Genomic DNA, 23,248 nt, shown 5'->3' with positions numbered 1-23,248 from the left:
CCACTTGGGGCTGAAAACAACATTTAAAAGTAAGGCGTAAGCAGTTTAAGTATTGCTCTGACAAGAGTTACTCATGACTCATCACCACTTTGGTTAAACAAATTAACGTCACACTTCAACTCTGCTGAAACGTGTGACATTTGAGATTTTCTGTCTGAGTGCAGGATTAACCTGCTTGTTTGCTGGTAGACTGAGTTGTGGGGTAATAATGAGCAGATATAGAAGGCAGATCACCCCACTCACTTAATGTAGGTAAGCGCGTTACCCTCTGGGAAGTCGTACGGGTGCCGTTTCCTGAACACGTGACCAACACGGCTGCAGGGGAGAATCTCCAGGCTTCCTCCACACATCCACACTCGAAAAGAAAGCTCTGCAGGGGGACAGATGGAGAAGGTGAGGCTAAGACTGCAAACGTTTCTGGTTGTCATCTTTATGAATTACGTCATCTGATGGATATCATCCTGACAGGATTCAAGAGAGACAGAAAGTAAAACATGAAATAGTCTCTTTTTCATTAGAGATACATGTGTATTTTTTAACTGAGCACACATGGAAACAGTCATTTTGACAGAAATATGCTTCCCCTCTGAATAAATACATTACAGAGTACATGGTGTAGCTGGATTTCCAATTAAGAACACAAAAGTGGTGAAGCTCAGTCGTGTATATTATCTATAACTGATGTTCTTTTAATAATGATAATAATTATGAATTGCGAACACAATTCCCAGTTTTTCAACTTTTCTGCTTCTATCTAATATTGGGTCATTTTCTAGATGCAGCAAATTTGGTTCAAAGATTACATATTTTTATAAACAGCAAGATCAGTTGCCTTAATTGAAGTTAGCGTGACTAAGCTACATTATTAATAATAGTTTAATGCTAAACCTTCCCATTAGTTGGAGATACAGTAGTTAAACCCATGTTTTATATAGTATTTAAAACAGGCTTCCCTTTGATTGAAGTAGAGTTATGCAGCTTTTCCCTGGCCAATCAGTGGCCTGCAGTCTGTGGATGTCACATTTTTGGCTTTACTCAGCTTGCTTGGACCCCCAGCTGTGTAGGTGCTAAAAAAGTGTCTCATTGGCCTGCAAAGACCCTAACGGAAAACCCTACAAACAGAGTCAAGCTGGGTAGATTTGATTTAAGTAAGTTCTAGTGGGAAGCAACATTAGCGATTGGCCTCACCAAAATTTTCCCCTCCCCAGATGTCCATGTGGGTGTCATACTGGCCCAGGTGGTTAAACCAGCTCTTGTCCATGACGAAGATCCCACCAGCAATGACCGGAGTCCTGCAGAGCGAGAAAGGATTATTAAAAGAGATTTCACCAAAGCAGACGATAATAAAAATATAACAATAATTGCATTGCTACAGCTCCAAAGAAAATTACCTACTTATCTATCTGATTTGTACTAATTTGATTAAAAATTAATATTTACAATGTTTCATACAAATACGTATTGTATGTTTGTCAGGGTTTAAATCAGTAGAAAAGTACAGTGCATGCCCAAAGAGGACAAGTCCTGACAAACTGTGGAGACTTACCTAATGGACTGTGTGGGGTCGGTTCTTGCCATTTTCTGCTCGATGGGAATTTGCTCCCATTTAAAGTGAAGACTCCAATCAAAGCCTGACATAAAAGAGAGCAAGGATGAAGCACAAAGTCAGCACTGCATACCAGATTACTTTGTCTAGACACAAGTCTGAATGCAGCAAAGAGATGAGAATCTAGATGATTTAGGCTGAAATAAGTTGCCTACTTGTATAAATAATTAATAGATGGTCTGTCTGGGAATGCAGATAACCCAACCTTCATCTACTGCTGGTCAATGAAAACAATGTATCTGAATAAACACTGTATGTATTTGCATTGGATCCTGACCTCCTCTCAGATCAGCAGAAGCAGCCAAGTAAGCAAAGTTATCCAGGCTGATGACGTCAATGATGGGGCTGACAACTCTTGTATGATCCTGCAGAAGAGAACAGACAAAAAAAATATAACAGAGAATTCTTAAGCTGTGAAAACAATCAAGTTTAAATGACTTAGATTTGTACTGCGGACATTTACGATCTCACATGCTGCTGTTCCAGAACATTTCTAGAACAGTTTATGATTGTATCCGACTACTTTTGTCCGGTTTCCCTAGGACACATTGCACACCAGGCTGAAATAATGGCAGGTTTTCAGCAGGTAGATCTTTGTGAATCACATTGTTAGTGCAAAAACACTATTTTATGTTTGTCTGTGTTAAGCTGTGTTTACTTTGTGTTTTTTATTTTATTTGTTTTTTGTGTAGATCCAACTTAAGAAATGAAACAAACAATCTATCTTTGTGACAAACGGCATGGATATTATTAAAAATGTGGTCCATTGCTAAATTGTCTGTTTATATAGCCATACACTCATCATCCACTTTATTTGGCATACCTTGCTAGTACCAGACTGAACCTCCTTTTGCTTTCAAAACTGTGTTAATTCATGGTGGTACTGTATATATTCAGCAAGGTGTTGGACATATTCCTCAGAGAGTTTAGCATCCCCCACACCATCACACCACCACCACCAGCCTGAAAGGCAGAATGAACCCATGCTTTCATGTGGAAGCTGAAATTGGAGACTCATCAGACCAAATGTTCAATCAATCAGTCTTCTGTTTTTCAGTTTTATCCATCCATGTCTACATGACAAAATACATTGAGGTGCTGCAACGTGATTGGCTGATTAGCTATTTGCATTGATAAGCAGTTAAATAGGTCTACCAAATAAAGTGACCAGTGAGTGTATAAAGATACTTTTCACAGTACTGTTTATTTAAATAATGGACTCCCAGACAGAAAGACATTACTGTGTTTTGGATTAATGCAATAGAAAGGAAAATGTTTATTTTTTTTTAACTGTGTTGTTTAACATAATTTAATTATCTAGCATTTTTCATGACTTTATTTGACATTTAGATCTAAACAAGTCAATAATTAAACTACCAAAAGCAAAACAAATGTCATGTAAAAGGTAATTTGCACAATGTGGACAATTTCCTTTTTAAGTGTATTGTAATGTGAAGGTTTCGAATAAATATGTGTATTTCTTTATTTTTAACAGTACAAGATATTGTGATTAATTACTGAACCGCCCAAATAGTTCTAAAGATCATGAAATGAGTGTGAAAGAATTTTCTATCAGCTCTTTGGGGAGATATTTTTGTAAACTGTTAAATTAACTCCTGCTGCAAATGTAACATGAACCCAACAGTAAACGTAACAAAAGACTCACTGCTGGTTTAAAGTTTGTGTGTTGATGTGAGTGTTGCCTGCATCTCTTTGTATGTGTCTGTCCCAACACCGCTGTTTGCCCACAAGGCATCCATATGACTGTTGGTTCAATCGAACAGTATAAAATCGGTACGGTTCAAATGACTGATGTCTAATAGAGCCGTCCCTCTCTTGGCACAGAGGCCAAAGTCATTGTGAATGTTGTGTTCACTGCACCAAAGAGTGTGGGGGGAAAATGAGTATTACATGTCGCTCTATCAGAGAGCAATTTGGAAACTGATGCTTTTAACGGCATTGAGCAACAGACATTTATTGGGCTTTTAATGAGCCTCTGTGATTTTGTGACGCATGAGTAGGCTGCTCTTCCAAAATGGATGTCACTGAAGATGTCTCAGTATATTTAGCCTCTTTCCCTCTTCTATTTATTTTAAGTTTAATAAATTGTCAGGGTGCAGCGATTTTGCTTCTTACATCTGGGTAGCTTTAATGTCTCTGATAAATAAGGCATAATAGGATGTTGAAGAATAGGGCTAAAGATTTTAGTGCAGCATTTTCCTTTCCTTTCCTTTATCCTGTTATGTCACATTAGTCTCTGGGTAAGAGAACAAGAAAGGACTCACTGTCTTGCTGGGGGTAAAGGTCAAGCTAAAGAAAATCACACTTCCGAGGAATGTCTCTTAACTGAAATTCATAGTTTTAGGATGTAGCAGAATGAACTAAATCACAAGAGGAAAAAAGGAAACTACACCATTATTTTTCCACAGACTTTCCTTTAATCTTCACTTTTGTTTATAAAAATGTCTGGATAATTTTTTTCCTGCATGCCTTTGATATAGCTCAGATAAAAGCAAGAAGTATCGTTAAAGACTTGCAAACCAAAAAGACTGCATTAGTTGGGGTTTGTGATAAAAAAAAAAAAAAATGAAAAGGTGATGTCTTCATATAACCAGTGAGAAAAAAGGACTATATAATTTCTTTAAGCACATAACAATTAGTCATTTTGATTTAAAGTAAAATCTCTTTATAAGCCCAATAATCTAGTCTGAGACATGGAGGCTGTAAAAGCTATAACACACCTTCCACTGCATTTAAGAATGAGGGAAGAGCCCATTCTTGGTATTTAATTAAATTAAATCTATTTCAGCCACCTCTCTGAATTAATAAACGAAACGTGTCATTATGTTGAAACAGAGAACATCCTTCATCTGCTCCCAAAGGCCTTTATGAACCCAGGGCAGAGGTCTCAGGGAGACAAATGAATCCAGGAGGCCCAAACTGTGAAGCTAGTGAATTATGACTGAGCCTGGCACTCTCATGAACACACAACTAAAGGAGTGTTAGCTCAATGAGTCACAGCCGCCCAAAGCCAAAAGATGAGTCTACCGACATGCAGACACAATGTGCACACACTCAACATCTAAAGTCTGCGATTAAAACAGTGACAGGGTTGTGGGGAAGAAACAAGCTTGAACGTTTGCTCCTTAGTTTGAGTTGTTGTGTGTTATAGTAACTTATTCTGCCTTTAACAGGATTATTTGAACCATTTCTGCATATTCTTTTGATAAGAATGAAACACAAGGCTTGTTACTACCTTCATATCTCTGTGGGATATAAGTTTCTGAAACCATCTTGATGGTTAGCTTATCTTGATATAGCAACTTTCAGCAAACAGAAAATATTTGCTTTTATTTTTCATAGCTAATTAATCAATACATCATAAAACTGATACACTGGGTTGTTGTTAGCATCTTATTCTGCTTTTTATAAATTATTTGAACATTTTCTGCTTGTTCTTTTGCCAACAATCTATGTGGCTATAATTAAGACTAGCCTTTTCCTGTTTCTTTATACTATGCTAAGTTTAATTAGTTAGTTACTGTCATTAACGTGTTAGCAGCGGTAACTAACTTGTGTAATTAATTGTGTCAATAATTTTGATGCAATTGACGTGCGGCGTGACAAGCCATGACAGGGGTTATACTTCAGATAAAGTTCTGATGGGGGGCCAGGCAGGACACTGACCAGGAAAATTGGGGCACAAATGAGACCTTTATTTACGTCTAAATTTTAAGAAATATTGAATTGATTATTACAACTAAAGTGATTTTATCAACAGTTGTTTACTTTGAGTAATGCTGCTGTAGGACTTTTATCACTGCTCTTCATTAGTGTTGTTTAACTTTAGTCGTCACATCTGGTGGTTTTATTTTATTATATTATCACCATGGAGATGGTTGGTGAGATGATGATATATGAGTTCTTAAATATGATCCAGAACATGGTAGAAATGATTTAGAACAATATATAGAAGTACATTACATGCTGCATTTACTGACCATTGGACATCCGATGTTTATCCAAGGGAAGATCAGTTAACACTAAATATGTGTAGCATTGGCCCTTGTGAAAGAAATTTTGCTGCATTTGGTAATCACTCATATATACTCATATAATAATCACATGTATATTCCGTTTTCTTTATTCATTTATTATTGTTAATCCATTCACTATTACGACTTTATATTGTGTGTTCTCATATTACAGAACACTGAAGTTACAGTTTTCATTGTGTATGTGTGTGTGAGGTCAGAGGTCAATAGTTGTTTGGGATATCAGCTTGTTGAGGTATGAGGGCTTTGTCTGAAAACTTGAAGAAAATGGCGCCACTCAGTCTTCTATTCCTCATTTTTTATTTTGCTGTTTGACCTTCAGCTGGAGACCAGCTGAATAAAACTGTTTTTCTCTGATGAATCATCAGAGTCTCTCCCAACTTTGGTCGGGACGACCACTCTCATTACTTGCAAGTAATCTTTTATTCAATACTTCTCCTGTAAATGAACCTTATATACTTTTACTCATTCCAGACTCTTGGTAATTTTTCAACAACACCCTTTCTGCTCATACAATGCAATAAAAACAGGCAAATTTCAGGTGAATGGTGATTGATCATGATTAATTTGAAAGCTGTGATTAATCTGATTAAAATTTTCAATCATTTGACAGCCCTAATATATATATATTCATATATATATATATATATATATATATATATATATATATATATATATATATATATATATATATATAGCACAGAGGATCAATGCAAGGATGAGATGCAGCTCTGTCACAGTATCTGGCTTTAGTTGGAGATGTGATTACTGAGAGAAATATGAAATGAAGCAGCTATTGCTGATTGCAGACGGTGAGAATGTTTGCCTGTGATCCGGGCAAGATGGAAAATTTGAGGAGCAGCTGTGCTGGTTAGAGCCCAGCTTTGTAAGTTAGTGATGTCAGGGGAGGATCGGGAAAAGCAAGCACACAGTCTATTACTCATAAATGAGTGATGAAGGTCTCGTTCTACAGCTGTGTCTCTCCCAGTCAAAATGCCAGACCTTCATGTCTTAGCAGGTGAACACGATCAACTCTGCAGTAGCTGAACTCTATTTAGCGCAGGACTGAAACAGAAACAGTGACGGCTCACTGCCAAAATGGCTTGAATGCTCACATGGAAATGCCAGTGAAATTAAAAAGGGGGGAAAAAAATCTTTCATGACGAAGTCTGTATGGTTTTGTTTTTCATCCTGCACACATTATGCTGAACTGCAAAGGCTGTGAAAGTAGTGTCCCTGCTGACCCGCATAACTTCATTTGTACGATGCGGTAAATTGGGAGAATATGTCGACTGCATTGACAAAGGCTATTTTTGATCTCAGAACGGCCCAGCATGCTGCCTGAAGCATGAATAAACACTTTCATTTAGCAAAATACAACACAACAACAACACCAAGCAGCAAACAGAAACTGTGAAACACTGCTGGTCTGTTTTCGCTCACGGCTGAGCTGCAAATTGAGATTTCAGACTCTTTATAATTGTCGCTTTTTCTCAACTTTTAAGTTGCACAACAGTCAGTTTTGCATATAAAAAAGTAGAATTTTGAGCAAAAAGTTGTTGTGAGTTCAACAGTATACAAACATACATTATATAGTAAAAAAAGGGGTGATTTCAGCTCAGAGTATAAAACAGATTTGTTGGGAAACTTGTTTCAGCAGTGGCAAAGCAGAGTGTGGCATCTGGTATAGTATGACTTCATTTCTAAAGGAATAAATTGAGTGTTTATTAAACAAAATGTCTTGCAAGAATATTAAATTACAGCCAATAAAATCCACCATGGAAAGCAGCTAAATTCCCTCAAGAGCTGCAACACAGGAAAAAGAACTCCAACTCAAAACATATGACACACTGTATGAGCTTAGTGTATTAAATGTCTAATTGGAGAGCATGAATGTTGCTGGACGGTTTACCTCCTTCACTCGCTGGATCATTGGCTGCAGCCAGTCAGTGTTGACCTCACAGTGGCTGTCCAAGAAGGTCAGGATGGAGGCAGAAGCCGTGTTGGCTCCTCGCACACGTGATCGGATCAAACCTGAGAAAAACACACACTGAAATGTAACTGGATGGTGCTTTACTGCATGCAGGGATGTTAACATTTTTAACAACAACTGATTTAATATGTTCAGTTATCTCATCACTAAGTCTGCTCCTTGACTGCTTAATGAGACTCTGTAAAAGTTTGGTTCATCTTTTTTCATCACTGTACCTTCCTCTTCCCCAGTCTTAAATAAACCTCCTTCATCTGCTGACAACAGATTAGCTGCAGAAATGTGCAGCTAATCTTGTAAAAGGTCTAAAGTGATCCTGAAAAAATCAATTCAAGATGCTTTCATCATTTTTATAGCGCATTATGATCATATATGTAACAGCGGTAAAGATCTACTTTTACGTTTAGGTCTTTATTAGCAGTTTTTCACTCCAGGCTGCAAAATTGAATAAGAGAAAAATGACAAAATCACTTAAAGATTTGTCTCACAAGTCTTTTTTAGACGTAGGATCCCTAAGATTAAACTGGCTTTTGCATTAATAAATTTATATGGAAACACTTTATAATTTACATACACATCAGCAACATTTACATGTACAAACTCCAGGAAATGGAGGGAATCTGGTTTCTAATTGAGTGAAAACATTATGTTTTGAAAGAATGCAACTTTAACATAGTGAAAAAATTTGTATTTTGTAGACACAGAACAGATCTGCATCCATGCTATTGCGTGGCTTGTCTTTAAAAAGGCCATTAAATTTCTGATAAAATCAGGAATAAGAAGGAGCTCTTTGATATCTGACAAAAAGATATAATAATAGTTTTATATGTGATGCATATTCCAACGTTTTTTGTTGTTTTTTTTAATGAAATATCTCCAGAAAATTAATTAAATGAATCACCTTCACTAAAAACAATTAATACACGTTAAATGTAACTTGTCCTGCTTCAGCATGAATGCTGTCAAACAGCAAACTTGCTGATTTTTTTGGGAGACTGGCGTGGTGTTGGCGGTGTAGCTCATCAGACTTTTTATTAAGAGACATGTTGGACTTCAGTGATTGGCTAATTGTTTTGCACCTTTGACACTTAGGTTCCAGTCCCATATTTGTCTTGTGTTTGCTCTTAACTGAGATCTTACTTAGATTTAGGTTTAAAAACTACTTGGTTAGAGTTAAGAAAAAAAAAAAAATTCATGGTTTGGGGTTAAGTAATTCTGAAAGAGACTGTGAAGCTAAATTCAGGATATTTTGAGATCTTCTAAATGATTATATTCATTTATCCAACTTCAAGCAAATATAAGACTAAACATGAGGAGCCGGATGAAAAAAAATTATATTGATTAAGCAATACAACTGAATAAATGCATATGTATATTTATCTACAATAAATCTTTATTAATCGCTATACTTTGTTTAATGTGCAACAGATGAACAGATAACCTACATAAAACACAGTCATGCAGGATGACAGGTGATGAGGGAGGGTTACAGGGTCTACAGGCTGGTTTCTTAACCAGTCTTTGAAATCCTAAAGTGACATATGAGACACATCTTTCTGTGTTTCTTCTCAAAATGCTCGCTAAATGTTGCCTCTCTTTTTAAAACCTGATTAGCAAAGTCTCCCACAGTCACTGCACATGACTGACACATGGCTGAGATTATTTATGGCCTAAATAGTCCCAAAGAATATGTGTTCACACAGTCTGAAGAATGCTTGAGAAACAAACATTGACAACACTGTTTTATTTCTTTTCCTTTTAAAAACAGGTTTGTGTAAAGGAATACGGTGTAAGTATGGCTTTTGAGTGCATAGTTTAGACAAGAAACCATGCCTTTTGCCCCTGGAGTTCAAGACTGGATGTTGCCCTGCATGACAATTAAGTTTATAGTTTTCCACCCAGCCCCGCTGACAGCTGCAGGTGCACAAGTGCAAACTTGTTTCAGGTATGGATTACATGCAAAGGTGAAGAAGATGATTGCAAAGTGAAGGTTTTCCAGGTGGCTGTTCTCTGAGGGAGCTGAAAGAAAATGTTTTTTATAGAACCTGAAGGCAAAACAAAATGAACTTTTAAACATCTGATCATACTAATAATGACTTATAAGGGCTAAAGAACACTCTGATGTGAAAAATCTATTCAAACTGCAATCAACAGGTTTTCAGAGAATACATTTCATGTTTTTATATGAGCATCATTGAACTGCAATACCAGGTATCTCATGTGGTTTATTTGAGGAAATCCAAAAACCAAGTCAGTTTTTTAAAGGAATCACAGCCTTCACAGATTTAACGAATGAAAAAGATTCACAAGTTCGTCGAAACTTCCTTTTTTTCTCCCAGTAACCACTTTAAACTATTTGTTAAATGTGTTCATTTGGAGATGAAGGTGAAATATTTATTTAAAAAAGAAATCATGCTTTAAAAAACAACAGCAGTGTCTTTCTTCATAAAGCTTCATCAATTATCACAGTGATGAACACAGGGATCCTTGGAAGACGTTAATTGTTGCATGTGCACACGATTCAGGTGATTATATCACAAGATTGATTGCACAAAGATCAGTAAGAAATAACTTCTGAAATTACAAATGAAGGGCAAAGAAAACTCAACAAAACAGCCATTAACTTTATCAGCAGTATATCAGATTTAGGGAGATACGAGTTTCTAATGATGCAGATTCATTTCTCTCCTGCTTAAACAACATGTGTGCAGCACAAGGAACATAAAAACTGAATTTCTCAGCTCAGCATTGCTCATTACAGTTTGTAGTTTTGTTTACATGAGCACAAAAAAGACTAATTACCAGCTGTACAAAACTATGTGTGCTCTCTTGGCTGAAAAGATAAATCTTCATTTTACCAGAGATGAGCTTGAATCAGATACTTCCACTTATCGTGCTTGTCATAGTTTATCCAACGAGTCAGTATATTTTCCTGCAGTTAACAGGCTACTGGATTGAATCTGGACAACTTGCATTGTTTCAGCATGCAAGCAGAAGAAGGGAATCCATTTATTGAGCAGATGTACAAATATGCCTGACTCTGATGTAATATGAGGCAATGTGCTTCCTTTCAGTTTGTTAAAATTGGGCTTTTGACATTTACTATTTCATTGATTTTTTTTCTTTTTTCTTTACAGAAATGGGTGCATGCTATACCTTGTGTAAACCTTCTATTATTACTGACTTCTTCCTTCTATTCAGTCTGCCAGCGTTCTTGTTACTTAAGTTCAAAGCCTGCGACAAAAACAATGGAGTTTGCACTGTTCACATTTAAAGCCTGCTTTTAGTTGCATTAAAGCAATTACAATTTTTTTACTGTCATGCAGACTTAATGGGTGCTACCTGAGAGTTGGACAAACATCAGTTTCAGTTAGTTCAGGTACCAGTTTCCCCATAAAGCTGCACCCTATCTTCTCTTTACGTGCAGAGGTGATAACTACAGTATATTGTGCTTCTTTTATCTCTGTTTTGATCTCCTCCAACTCTACAAGATCTGAACTCTCCATAAATTCCCAAAAGAGCACTTTGCTCTCAAACTGCAGCTTTACTTGTTCTCAGAGTTTCTAAATGAAGAATGGGTGGCAGAGTCTTTGGTTATCAGGCCTCTCTGATGGAATCAGCTCCTGTTGGGTTCAGAGAGCAGACACCCTCTCTACCTTTAAGCTTCAAACTTTCCTTTTTGATAAAGCTTATAATTAGGCGTGGCTCGGGTAACCCTTAAACATCCCTTTAGCTGTAGTTCTCTCTTTTGTCATTATTCTTCATGTATAAATATGGAACATTGTAGTTATCATTAATTATGTAGTTATTCTCTTTTTATTTCTCAGTATGTATCCCTGGCTTAGAGTTATGGTTCTTTTTCCTGTCCTCTCCGCCCCCAGCTGGTGGAGACAGGTGGCCACCCAACCTGAATCTGGTTCTGCTGCAGTTTTTCCTTTCCACTGTTGCCCGTCGCCTTGTGCGAGCTCAGGATGGAGGATGAATCTGAATCAAAGACAGGATTCCATGCAATCCACTGGCTTCCTTAACTAGACAATTCCATTTTATGTTTTTAAAGACTATCTTCTTTATTTTGTCTTTAAAATGTTTTATGTGATCTTACTGTTCAGCACTTTGGTCAGTCCCTACTGTTTTTTAAAGTGCTTTATAAATAAAGTTGGCTCGGCTTGGCTTATAAATTGACTTTATTTTACCCACATTTACTATGAATTGGACTATTATGGATCATAATGTGTTGCTGCTTTAGCTAAATCAGCTGGGAATAGATGGCTGCTTCATAAACAAAATTAAAGCGAACAAGCACAAAAAAGTTGCTTTCAAATGATGATCTGAAGCCGAGGAGACGTAATGGAAAAACACTGATCGTTGAGTTTGTTAAATTAGCTTAAAAGAGGTTATTTGACAGCTAAAGTTGGCAAAATGTTATAAAATACTCATAACAGCAAATCCACCTCCTTGTTTGCTATAAATGTTGGTACTTTTAACGCTCCAGTGTTTGATGACCTCTGGCTGCAGTTTGACACATTAAATGAGCGAAAAGTCAATGATGCCTGAAAGCGTGAAACCATTAAGAGCTAAAATCAATTCAACCAGGAGCAGAAACTGTTGTTTTTAATGTTTTTTGATGCAATCTCTTGCTTAAAGAGGATACAGCTGCCTCTCTAACACATATTCATCTAAGCAAATTTAGATCATATTTGATGTTAAAGATAAACTTCGTCTTTGCAGCTTATAGTTGGATAAATGGCCTGAATCCAACAAGCTTATGTTCTGTCAGCATGTGCTTCATAAAGCCAAACTAAGTCTTTAGTCTGCTGCCAGAGCAGCAGCACAAACAGCGAGCTGAGAAAGAGGGATTATCGCTGGTTCTCTTAGTTTTCAGTTTGGTTGACCTTTGCTGCTTTGCTGTATGTGGATTAAATGTGATTCAGAGTTTAAGTCAATTTAATTCAGAAACGTGTGTGATTCCTTAAACAAGCCTGACTTTTTCCTGCAGTGTGTGGAAGGTTCTCATAAAGACGCGGCACTGAAAGCTGCTGTGACAGATTGTGTGAAATTGGCTTATGCATCTAAATAATTATCAAATAAAATCTGGTGTGTACATTGAAAATGGAAAACAAACAAACAAGCAACACCTGTTCCTAATGTACATGTTTATCTGATATATTTCATTAATGGTGTATATTTTGGAATTTTGTTCTCAAAGAATTGGCTCTTACAGTCCAAAGTGTATGTTTTTTAAGAACAGGGATCCATGAGGAGTCAAATGCTTCTGTGTATTTTTCTAACCTTAACCATTCGAATGAGAGCAAAAAGCATGACCATAACCATCATCATCACAATCCATATAGACAAAGACATGGCTCTGCTACTGTGGACATTTAATGTGTTGTTTTTTTTGTTTTTTTTTTTAGGATTTTGTTTTTCTAGTGAAACACACCATTTTCATGGCAATGGCTTTGGCTTTTTTTGGGCAATCTACTGCAGTAATTCATCTCTCAAACAGTGAAAAACATAGTTAAGATCCACATACATGGAAAGAAAAATATCTTCACCTAAAAATGTATCAAACAGTTCTCTTTTGTCTTCCTCAAGAAAGTGAAAGTTGTTTAAAATCATCCCCAGACTGTGTTTTATTCCCTCCACTTAGTGTAAAACTTTTGTCTTCACATTGTTCAGTTTGTTATGTTAGGATAGTTGACCTGTGGATCATTGTTACTTAACAAAAATCCTACAAAGAAAGAGATTTTTTTTTTGTTAGTGTTATGAAATGAGGCTTTGCTGTTTGGTGGAAACCTCAAATCAACACATTTCATTTCCTTTCTTTTTCTCCAGTTTAAATGTAACTGTTGTCGTCTTTGGGCGTTATTTTATAAAAATGTAACCGAGTATTAACAAGAGCGCTCGTCTGAGCGTCATAAATTAACTTAATCCTCCTAATATTGCAAAACCTCAAAGCCCCACCCTGCATCAACCTCCAGACCCCCCCGCCCCTCTCCATGTCTCCACTCACCCTCTCTCCTGCCGTTCCTCAGACAGCGCACTTTGGGGATCTGAGAGAGCAGCTGGCAGTCCTCAGCTGGAGGAGAAGAGCAGAGGAGATGGCATGTTATGGTGGAAGAAGACAGACAGAGGAAAACATGTCTCTTCATCACCTCATCTCAGTCTACGTGATTCACAAGAACCCACAAACAAACCACACTGCCACGTCAACATGGATTTAGCTCACTTAAACACATAAACACAGACAAAACACAGACATATTCACACACCCTCAGAAAACATACAAGTCTGTAGCCTGATGAAAGTCTTCTACAAGAGCCACCCCTGCTTCATCTCAACTCTAAATTCAATAATCAGAGAACACAAAGTTCTCTAACAAAAGAGTTCAATTTCTCTGGATGATTCAGTTCATTATCCTTTTTCTATAAACAAACTGGGCCACCCTCCCTCTTTCCCTACACAAGCAATATCTGGTGGTGACTTTTGGTTCTGCAAAGGACAGCATTACAAACAACATGCAAACACGGCTTCATGCTTACACCCTTGAGAGGATTAACATTAGCAGCAGAGAGTGAGTGAGTGTGATCTTGCTGAGGGATTGTGGGTAGATCAAGCAGCCCCCCCACCCCAGCAGCGATCAGCTTCATGATAGCAGGAAGGAGCATGACAACTTGTAATCCTCTTTGATTAAATTTTAAACCTGTTTGTTTGCATTTAGTTTTTCAAATCACAAGAGAGGTGGGAGTGTGTTTTAAGGGGGACAGCTGGCAGATGTGTGTGCATGTGAATGTAGGAGTGTGTAGGAGAGGTTCGTAACCACTCAGAAAAGAAGAGCAGAAAGTCATGGGTCACACCAACTGAGCAGATGTTGTACACTTTTAGCCAGAATGTGTTGTATATTCTCATAAGGGATTGAATCTGGACTTAATTCAAGATCTTATAATTTAAGGCTTTGTTGATATCTGAAGTCCCGGAATTCTATGCAGTGGAAATTTTTAAAACATGTCATTAAAAATGTGAATTTATCAACCTAAAAATGAAAATAAGTGATGCAAAAACTGGAATTTAGTGGATGTAATTTAGGTCACAACTCAAATCATTTTCAGTGTTGCAAAGCCCAATAAAGCTAAATTCATTATTTTCTACTTTGCTAAAAAGTGGGCTATTAAATGTTAGACAATGCTATTCTTGTCCTCATGAAATTTAAGCCACATGTTCTTGGTCTTGACTTGCGGTTAAGATCACTGTCCTTGATTGAGGACAGCGTCCATATGATTAAGGCAAGCCTTAACAGGATTACAGTCAACCAGGACAATCCCTCATGCTGGTGCTGCTAACAGGCAACTTCCGCCATCTCCTTCACCCGTCTGCCTTCCAGGTCACAGCGATTGGACGGTAAGCTCACACTCTCGCTGCATGAGCACATTGCCTGTCTAAACTCCAGCTATACTGTGGACACAACAGACCTTATCTTAGTACAATTGGTCACTAAAATCTTAAAGTGACTATTAGACAGCAAATATTACACTGCTTTAATTACCCCATTTCTAGAAAAAATGTAAAGGTTTGAAACTTCAACAAAGGGAGACTGAACAATGTCGCTGCATGTTCCACTTGTCCAACAGGTTTAGTAAAGTTTAGCAGATGGACAAGCAAACTTAAAACTCTGAGCTGAAAATTGCATTATTTATTTACAGTTCTGTCGTGGTCTGGATTTTTGTTTAGGTTTGGTCCTTGTATTTTGGATTTCTATGTTCTTGCTTACCATATTTCTGGCTTACGTTTTACAGCTGGTTTTAGTTGCTGATTGCAACCACTTTTGTGTAAATTAAACATCCTACGATGTTTCCATTTATCAGTGCCAGAGCATCCTCATTGTTTGCTTTTGTGTGTAGTTTTCTTTATGCCAATTCATTTAAATACTCTTCTCTTAATATTTTGCTTTGGAAAGATCTTTTTGTAAATCTGAGCTGCAACAAGCACAAAGCATGAGTGGATCAGGGGAAATGTCTAACTTGCAAAACTATGTTAAGTATGGGACCAAATACTACAATAACAAAGATCCATAAACATAACCATGTTAGCACATCTAAACAAAATAAACGAGTTTAAAGGAACAAAGCTTTGTACAGTATATAAAAAAGAAGAGTGTACATCTTTTTGTTTAAAAACTGCAGCAGCTCTAAATGGACTTTTTTTTAATTGCATCTCTGAGATGTTTTTATTAAATGTGCAGCAGCACAGCAAGGCCAAACAGAAGAGGTAGAGGAAACAAAATAGCCAGTACTGCTGGCTCACAGTCAGATGGGTCAAAACTAAAAGCCAGAAACTGGAACTAAAGACTGTTTGAAACTGTTTCACATGCTATTCAATACTGGGAATTGAAATCCAAACGAGGGAGGAAACTAAAAGCTTTGCTCAAAGATCTTTTGTCAGAGTCAAACCAATTCAGGCCCTGTTAGTCGTGCCAGTTGGTCGTGGGTGCAGGTAGACTGGCAGCAGAGGGAGAATAAATGAGGCATTAGTGGGCTAAAAGAGCTCCTGCTGCTATATCCACTGAGACACCACTGTTTAGAAGTCTGGCCAGCTCTGGCACCTCTGAGTGTGTTTTCACATGGGTCTGAGTACACAGGGAATTTAGGTCACCGTGCTGTTCCCACCAACACAAGATGCATGTGGTGGAAATTACAGGAATCACTGTGGACAGTATGAGGCATGAGATCCTGTAATTCATCTGCCTAATGCAGACAAAGGGGAATAATTACTAAGACGCGGCTGTCCTCTAAATCCGGTACTGGTTAATTATATAAAAACATAATTTGTTCTTAATAATGCCACTCAGCTGATTAAATTAAAATTAGATAAAGAACACTAACCATGGTCTTTGTCTAATTTCAATTCCACCAGCTCAATAAAAAGAAAGAAAATCTCATTTTTCTATTTTTTTATTGGCCTAAACATTTTCCTGACACCTCATCATACAGCTGGAAGCAGATGGTAGTGTGAAGCTTTTCAGTTAGAAAGCCAGGATTATGCAGCCATGTTTCCAGCATATGTTGCCCCAATACCTCTGTAAAGCACAGCGTAACAACCCAAATGGTCCCTCTACTTTTTAAGCCTTCACGACCAAGTTTTCAGGATATAACAACACTATTAATTAATCACACCACAGGACACATTTCCAGTGTTTCTCTTGGACCCAGAGAAAGTGGTGATGTTGAAAAGTTTTACAAAATTTTCTCTGTTTTTAATGCAGGACACGATATCTTCACTGACTGCTTGCCACAGTGCAGCTGGTTTACAAATGTGTGAGGACTACAGTGGAAAAAGACATGCCAGGGGAATCAAAAAATGAATGTGTCTTATAAATGCTTAATGCATCCATGTCTGACTGATGTTTTAAATTTGGTTCTGGTTCATTGATCACTGAATAGATGAAGATAGTTACATCAAATGCACCTTGTACCAGCAAGTTCAAAGGTCCATCATTAACCTTTTAATGTTCACACAAAAGTAAAAGCAAGAGAAAACGTTTCCTTCTGGACAATAAAAATAAGAATTTATATTTTTTATCAAATGGTTGTGATAACAGTTAATAGTAACAATAGTGAAAAGGTCAGTCTTTGAAACAGTAATGGGATAACAAAAACATGTACTTTTGGTATTGCATGCCCATACTAAGGCGTAGAGGTAGCTCAGGCTGGCTTATTTCCACACATTCTAATTATGATTCAATATAGTCACTGACAAACTTGCTGACAAACACTTAAGAGGTTCTAATGTAAAGACTGAGTACATCTGCTGTAAATAAAGTGAAAAAAGAAAATACAAGAATTGGATGTCCTTAAATTCCCAGAGAAATAAAAAGAAATCCATATTCAACAGCATTAACTTTCATAAATGGATTAAAGTTATTTTGAGCAGCAACAGAAAAGCAAAAAGAACCAACTCACGGTCGGAACTGAAGTCATCGATCAGGATTATTTCTTGAATGAGAGACTGAGGACTTCGCATCAGGACACTAAAAAAGGAAAACAGAGAGGGATGAAATCAGAGCAGAAACAGGAGTCTGCTCCCATCTGAGTGGGTCATTTATGTTCAACTTTATTACCTTTTAATGGTGCGAAGGAGGGTAGAGCGAGCTTCATTGTGGAAAGTGATGATGATGCTTGTGGAGGGAAGGTCTGCATCATAATTCAGTGTTGCACACCTATAGAGCGAAGAAAAAGAGGATTATTTGCTCTTCTTCCTGTTTTCAAGTCACATTTATGTGTGAAATTGGTCACATACACGCAGAACGCACAAGTTGAATAGAATTTCAGGCAGCGGGGGCCCATGGAGTCGACTCAGCATTGTTGCTGTAGTGACATGGAAATGTCTAGTTGCTCGGCAACAATCGCATAGATTTCTGACGCTCCACTTTCCATCACTATCTGTTGCTGGGAACTTCTAGCTGAGGTCAGGTGGCATTAAGCTGAAACATACTCCACTGAATTGTAAACCCATTCAATACGTGTTTGCAAGAACAGAAATATCAATTACAGGGAAAATGTATCTGCAGAAGGGTCATCACTGCAATAATGTTAACATTTGCATGAGCTCAATCTGCATCATTTGTTATATGGTGCTTCAAAAAATAAAAACATTAAATTATTGAAGAGGATGGTTTATGAGTATCAATATGGTATTAAATTAATATTTTCTATCAGCACCTCAGGATACTACTGCAAATACACATTTTTAATTCATGTGCATCACCTTATAGAAACCTTATAGAAATGAGAATTGAGCTCATTCTTATTTATAGGACAGTTTCAGTTTGTAGATGTTTTTCTTTTCGGGTTTCGTCGCATGTGTTGCATATTTCAGGTTATTCTACATCAAATCAATCGAATAAAGATCTATCAATGATGATAGATGCTCCTAGACTGGATTGAGAATTGATGATCATGAATATTAACAGATTTTAGATTTTCCTACCACTCCTGTTTATTCTGTTCAGCTAGCATGGTAAAAGGTTTGGGAATAACTGGTTTGTATACCAATTCATCGGTAGGTTAACAGATGCTGGATCGCGGAAGTGAACTCTGAACTTAGCACTGCCCATTAGTGGAGGGATAGATTTAACAACCATGGCAACGCAAAAGACGCATGGAAGTGTGAAGATGGTGACGTATGACAATGTTTGAAACTGACGTCGCTATTTATGTACGTAAGGAAGCATAAATGGGCCTTTACATGACAGAGCACCTTAAATGAGAACCCTACTGGCTTTGGAAGGACAAGTAAAACACACACAGAAAGGCCTAAGTTTTGGTTTAAAACATGAACCTTGACCTAACCATCTAGAAAACCACCACACAGATACCAAATCCATTTGTAGCTCAAATGAGATCATTCCCTGATCCTCTAGTGGAGATCAACAGCACCTGAATGGAGGCGTTAACTCTGATCACCTGTAGTGTCGAGTGTCTCGGATGGCTCGCTCGCTGCCCAGCCGGTCGCTCTCTTGCAGGTTGAAGGCATGCTCTCTGTATGGGTCATCCCCTATTTTCAGCTGCTTGGCCGCGAGGTACGCCTTCTCATCGAAGCTGCCCAGCAGCTGCCCCAGCTGCTCAGCTCGAGGGGGCTGAGTCACCTGCAGAGCACCACAGGAAATATGTCAGAGTAAAAATAATTCATATAAATGATGATTACTGTTGAATTTAATTTATATGCACCAGAAAAATCCTGTCAGACACTATTAAAAAAAGGAAGAAGTTCTCAGCACACAAATTGTTTTCAGAGTAAGCAGTCCACTTCCTCGGTGTGATCACTTTGTAATTCTAATCTTCTTTTCTTGTAGGTGACTTTGTTTAACTGTCCAGGTATTAGAGACAGAAAATATCCCTTTGGAAAGCTCTTGGCACAATGATTTTTAATCCAGTATGAAGAAACCCATCAGCTAAAAATATATATGTTTATGTCTTGTTCAGGTCACCGTGTCAGTGCTAACAAGGCGATATGGGTTGGGCCTCATCTAATCAGAGCACACAGTCAATAAATCCTCAGTAATTAATGGATTTTTCCCGCAAGGAGCTTTAACTCTCTGTGGCAGCCAGGGTGAGTGGGAGGTGAAAACAGCTGATGAATACATAAAGGCAGAGGAAAGTAACCCTCATCAAAGAGGTGCAATGAAATAATGGACAGAAAGACATATCAGAGGTTTTGTTCCGGCTGCATTATTACGGGTCGCTGCAGTCAGAAGATTTAGAAAAAGCTCCTGAAGAGGCTGAGGTGAGACTGACCTCATTTTCAGTCTCCCTGGAGAAGCAGCGTGACCCCAAAAGACTGAAAAAAAGAAAGAAGAAGAAGAAGAAAAAAAAAGAATAAGCTCAAGGGAAGGGAATAGTTGATGTAGGTAGCCAATATCATGACTTTGGGGACTTTAAATGGCCAAAAAAAAAAAAAAAAAAAGAGTGTATTCAATCTGAAGCCAGTCCAGCTCACAGCAAAGCATTATTGTCTCTGACTACACTGTAGGCTTATTTAAAAAAGAACACAAGCTAATAGATAAAAACAAATGTTTCAGTAGGAAACACTAGTGTAACAACAAATATTCCTTATGGGATATTCTTATGGTGGCTTTGGTCAGTTTTTTACAAAAGGGTAGACACTATACATGTTATCTGTGAAATATGTGATGTTCAGTTTTTGCCTAATATTTACATACAGTATATGTGTGTGTTTGGTACCCAATTCTGTCTGTATGAACCATGTCCTCTGGTATTTACTGTCAGGTAATGTATTATTTATCAGATGGATGAAAAACACTTCACTGTAAAAATATGAAAGGCTAATCTTAATCATTTACACATCCAGTTTTATGGAACAGAATTACGGTGCTAAAATCCCTGATAAACAACAGAAATGTCTGAGTGCATGTACCAGATGCTCTGTCATTCCGTAATTGTTATGTATTATCATGCCTAAATATTTAAATGCTACAAAAAGCAGTATTGAGAAGATAAAAAAAGATCAAAATAGCACCAGGCACGTCAACAGTCCCCTGAATTAAATATGAGCCTCATCTAGAAGATGAGCACATGTCAGCTCTTCAGTAGAGATAAATCACCCAACAAATCACATACAAGCTGGAGATGCAGCTCAGATGTGGCTCTGAGTCTGTGATGACAGATGATGGAGACCACAGAGGATACACAGCACATCATCTTATTTAGTGTGGATGCGGTGGGTTTATTCCTAATCGTCACTTCATTTCTCTCCATCATTTCTCCACTTCAAAAATACTTTTGTCATTTAAAATGGGCTCCCTCACTATTATTTGTTACACTGAAGTAGCTTTTTATCAGGATATTCATTACAAACAATTTTTGTGTCACAGTAAATATTTTCTTTCTATTAAAGACTTAAAGTCTGCCTGAATATGTGAGACAAGAGTGGCTGCAAACATTTTATTTGGCTGTGCTTATGGCAGCTAAATTTATTAATTTCATGTCTGTGCCATCTTATTCTTTTTTCTTTAAATATCTATTTTTGTTGTCTTTAATCATTTACTGTATAATATTGTTTATATTTGTGTTTGCTGTGAGTTGAGAAACACTGAGTTTTCTGTGGGAGATGTGCTTTATAAATAAAATTGCCACGCCTTAAAACAGTGCACATCAAATTTGCCTTTAATACTTAAATTTGATTTATCAGGTTTCCAGAAACTCCAGATTCAACCATCTTTTTTATGGATCCTACAGGAAGACAAAGCTGGAACAATTTCGATTGACAAGTTTTCTACGTGTATCTCAACGGACTGGCCAGGATGTGACATTTAACCTTTGAGCACTCTGCCTATTTTTAGGCCTCTCCTAAAAAATTGCACAACCATAATGAAATGAGGCCTGTTTGAATCATTTTGGAGTCAGTAAATGGAGATTTGTAAACATGTGTAATCACGAGTATATGTGTTACTGGTATAAAATAAATGAGAATGGCACATAGCACAAATGAAAAAAGTTTCAGGCTTGCTTAAAAGAAATATATAAGAAAAAAAATACTTTTGTGATTAATATATATATATATTTCCTTGGAATGATGCAGCTGCAGCTCTAAACCTCAAAAATCATCGTTGTACAATATGTGAAAATTATCTATGCAAAGATAAAAACTGATAAAAATGAAGCAGAACAAATTTAGACAGGATTTAGTACAGACAGTTAAGACAAGGTCTCAAAAATGGCCATTTTGGTATAATTTGCCCATCTTTTTTCAAGATCCCCCAATTTGGGGACCTCGGGTTTTAGAAGTTTGAATAAACCACACAAGATTAAACAGATTTAGTGAGTTTTTAAGTTACTCTTTCAATAAGTACATGGAAAGCATTCATCTTTTTAACTTTAACGGGGACGCTACAGTTTGCAGTGCTTGAAGCTATCTTTTCATGGGCTTGAAAACGTGGTGTGTTAGGGGAGGGAACGTTTTCAATTTGTGCTCTTTAAGCTACAATGTACATTACAGAGAACATGAACACATTTAACCCAACCCTCTCGTGAAGCAGTAATATGGTCACATCAGAGTGAGTCAGAAGAAAGTCCCTCACAGTCTAAAGTCTGAGCGCAGAAACCAGCAGCCTGACCCGAGTCCAAGCACTGAGAGCTGCTCAGTAGCACATCATAAATTAAAGGTGAGAAACTTCTGCAGTCTGACCACACATACGAAGCACACGGGTGACATGACATCAAGTGGCAGGATTAGACTAAGTGCTCAGATGCTTGCAATATATCCACAGCTAATTATGAGACCATAACAGCAGATGTGCAGATCAGAGAGGGTGGTGATGACTGAATGCTGAAAATTGAATTAGATGGAGAACACTGTTCACATATAATGTGATGTGTTACTGCTGGAAACTTAAAGCAGGGAGAAGTGGAGCCAACGCAAACAGATTTAACAGATGATGTCATTACTGAAGCCAGTGTTGCTAATGAACATAATGGAAAGAAAGACAAAGGGAAAGAGGGGGATGAGGAGGAAACTGGAGAAAAATGGGGAAAAGAAAAAGGAGGAAATGAAGGTGCAAGGAAGAGACTGGAGAATGGAGCAGCCATCCTCTCTGTATCAGCTTTCTTTAGTGTAAAATGTGGGACCTTGTTGTTTAGAGCTGGTAGTCGGCGAGCCTCAGTTCAGATTACCAGAGCAAACTGCAGCGAGGAAATCTCAGTTTGGTGATAAAGGTGAACAACCCTGCTTAAAAACTCAGCGATTACAAAAGAAAAGAGTTTCTCTTGCAGTTCAAAGAACGATCTGATTAGAAGTCCTGTTTGTGTTTCATAGCATCAGCCTGTAAACCGTGCCAGAGGGATAAAGAGCCTTATCTCCGAAAGATTTATTCAAAGTAGTTCCATATTTGTTTGAATTCATCCTCAGATCATCACCACACTCTTGGCTTGCTGTCGCAGACCAGTTTCCTCTCTTCCTGCACATGACAGGAATGCTAAAGCAGGTCTGCATGGGTCCAACAAAAGGCCCCAATGTTTGGCACTCACCTCTGACTTATTAAATCCTGTGAAAAACATTTGTGATTAAGTGATTTAGCCAAAGATA

The 23,248-nt window shown here is 37.6% G+C and overlaps 1 protein-coding gene across 1 annotated transcript in view; it reads right to left on the bottom strand.

Moving 5' to 3' along the window:
* The window catches only part of galnt16 (UDP-N-acetyl-alpha-D-galactosamine:polypeptide N-acetylgalactosaminyltransferase 16), a 32,765-nt gene that overhangs the window by 8,205 nt on the left and 1,312 nt on the right, over positions 1–23,248 (bottom strand). The window contains exons 2-10 of the mRNA XM_041971824.1: positions 19,111–19,292; positions 17,766–17,864; positions 17,608–17,675; positions 13,665–13,730; positions 7,574–7,695; positions 1,884–1,971; positions 1,547–1,631; positions 1,189–1,292; positions 244–370 (exon numbers count right to left, since the gene is read on the bottom strand). Coding sequence (XP_041827758.1) covers positions 244–370; positions 1,189–1,292; positions 1,547–1,631; positions 1,884–1,971; positions 7,574–7,695; positions 13,665–13,730; positions 17,608–17,675; positions 17,766–17,864; positions 19,111–19,292 — 941 coding nt within the window. The remainder of the gene's footprint in view (positions 1–243; positions 371–1,188; positions 1,293–1,546; positions 1,632–1,883; positions 1,972–7,573; positions 7,696–13,664; positions 13,731–17,607; positions 17,676–17,765; positions 17,865–19,110; positions 19,293–23,248) is intronic.

The sequence above is a fragment of the Melanotaenia boesemani genome, chromosome 20 (genome assembly GCF_017639745.1).
Source record: "Melanotaenia boesemani isolate fMelBoe1 chromosome 20, fMelBoe1.pri, whole genome shotgun sequence".
In the NCBI taxonomy this organism is placed as follows: Eukaryota; Metazoa; Chordata; class Actinopteri; order Atheriniformes; family Melanotaeniidae; genus Melanotaenia; species Melanotaenia boesemani.
The sequence above is the reverse complement of the archived record's forward strand: the minus strand, read 5'-3'. Positions and strand labels throughout refer to the sequence as shown.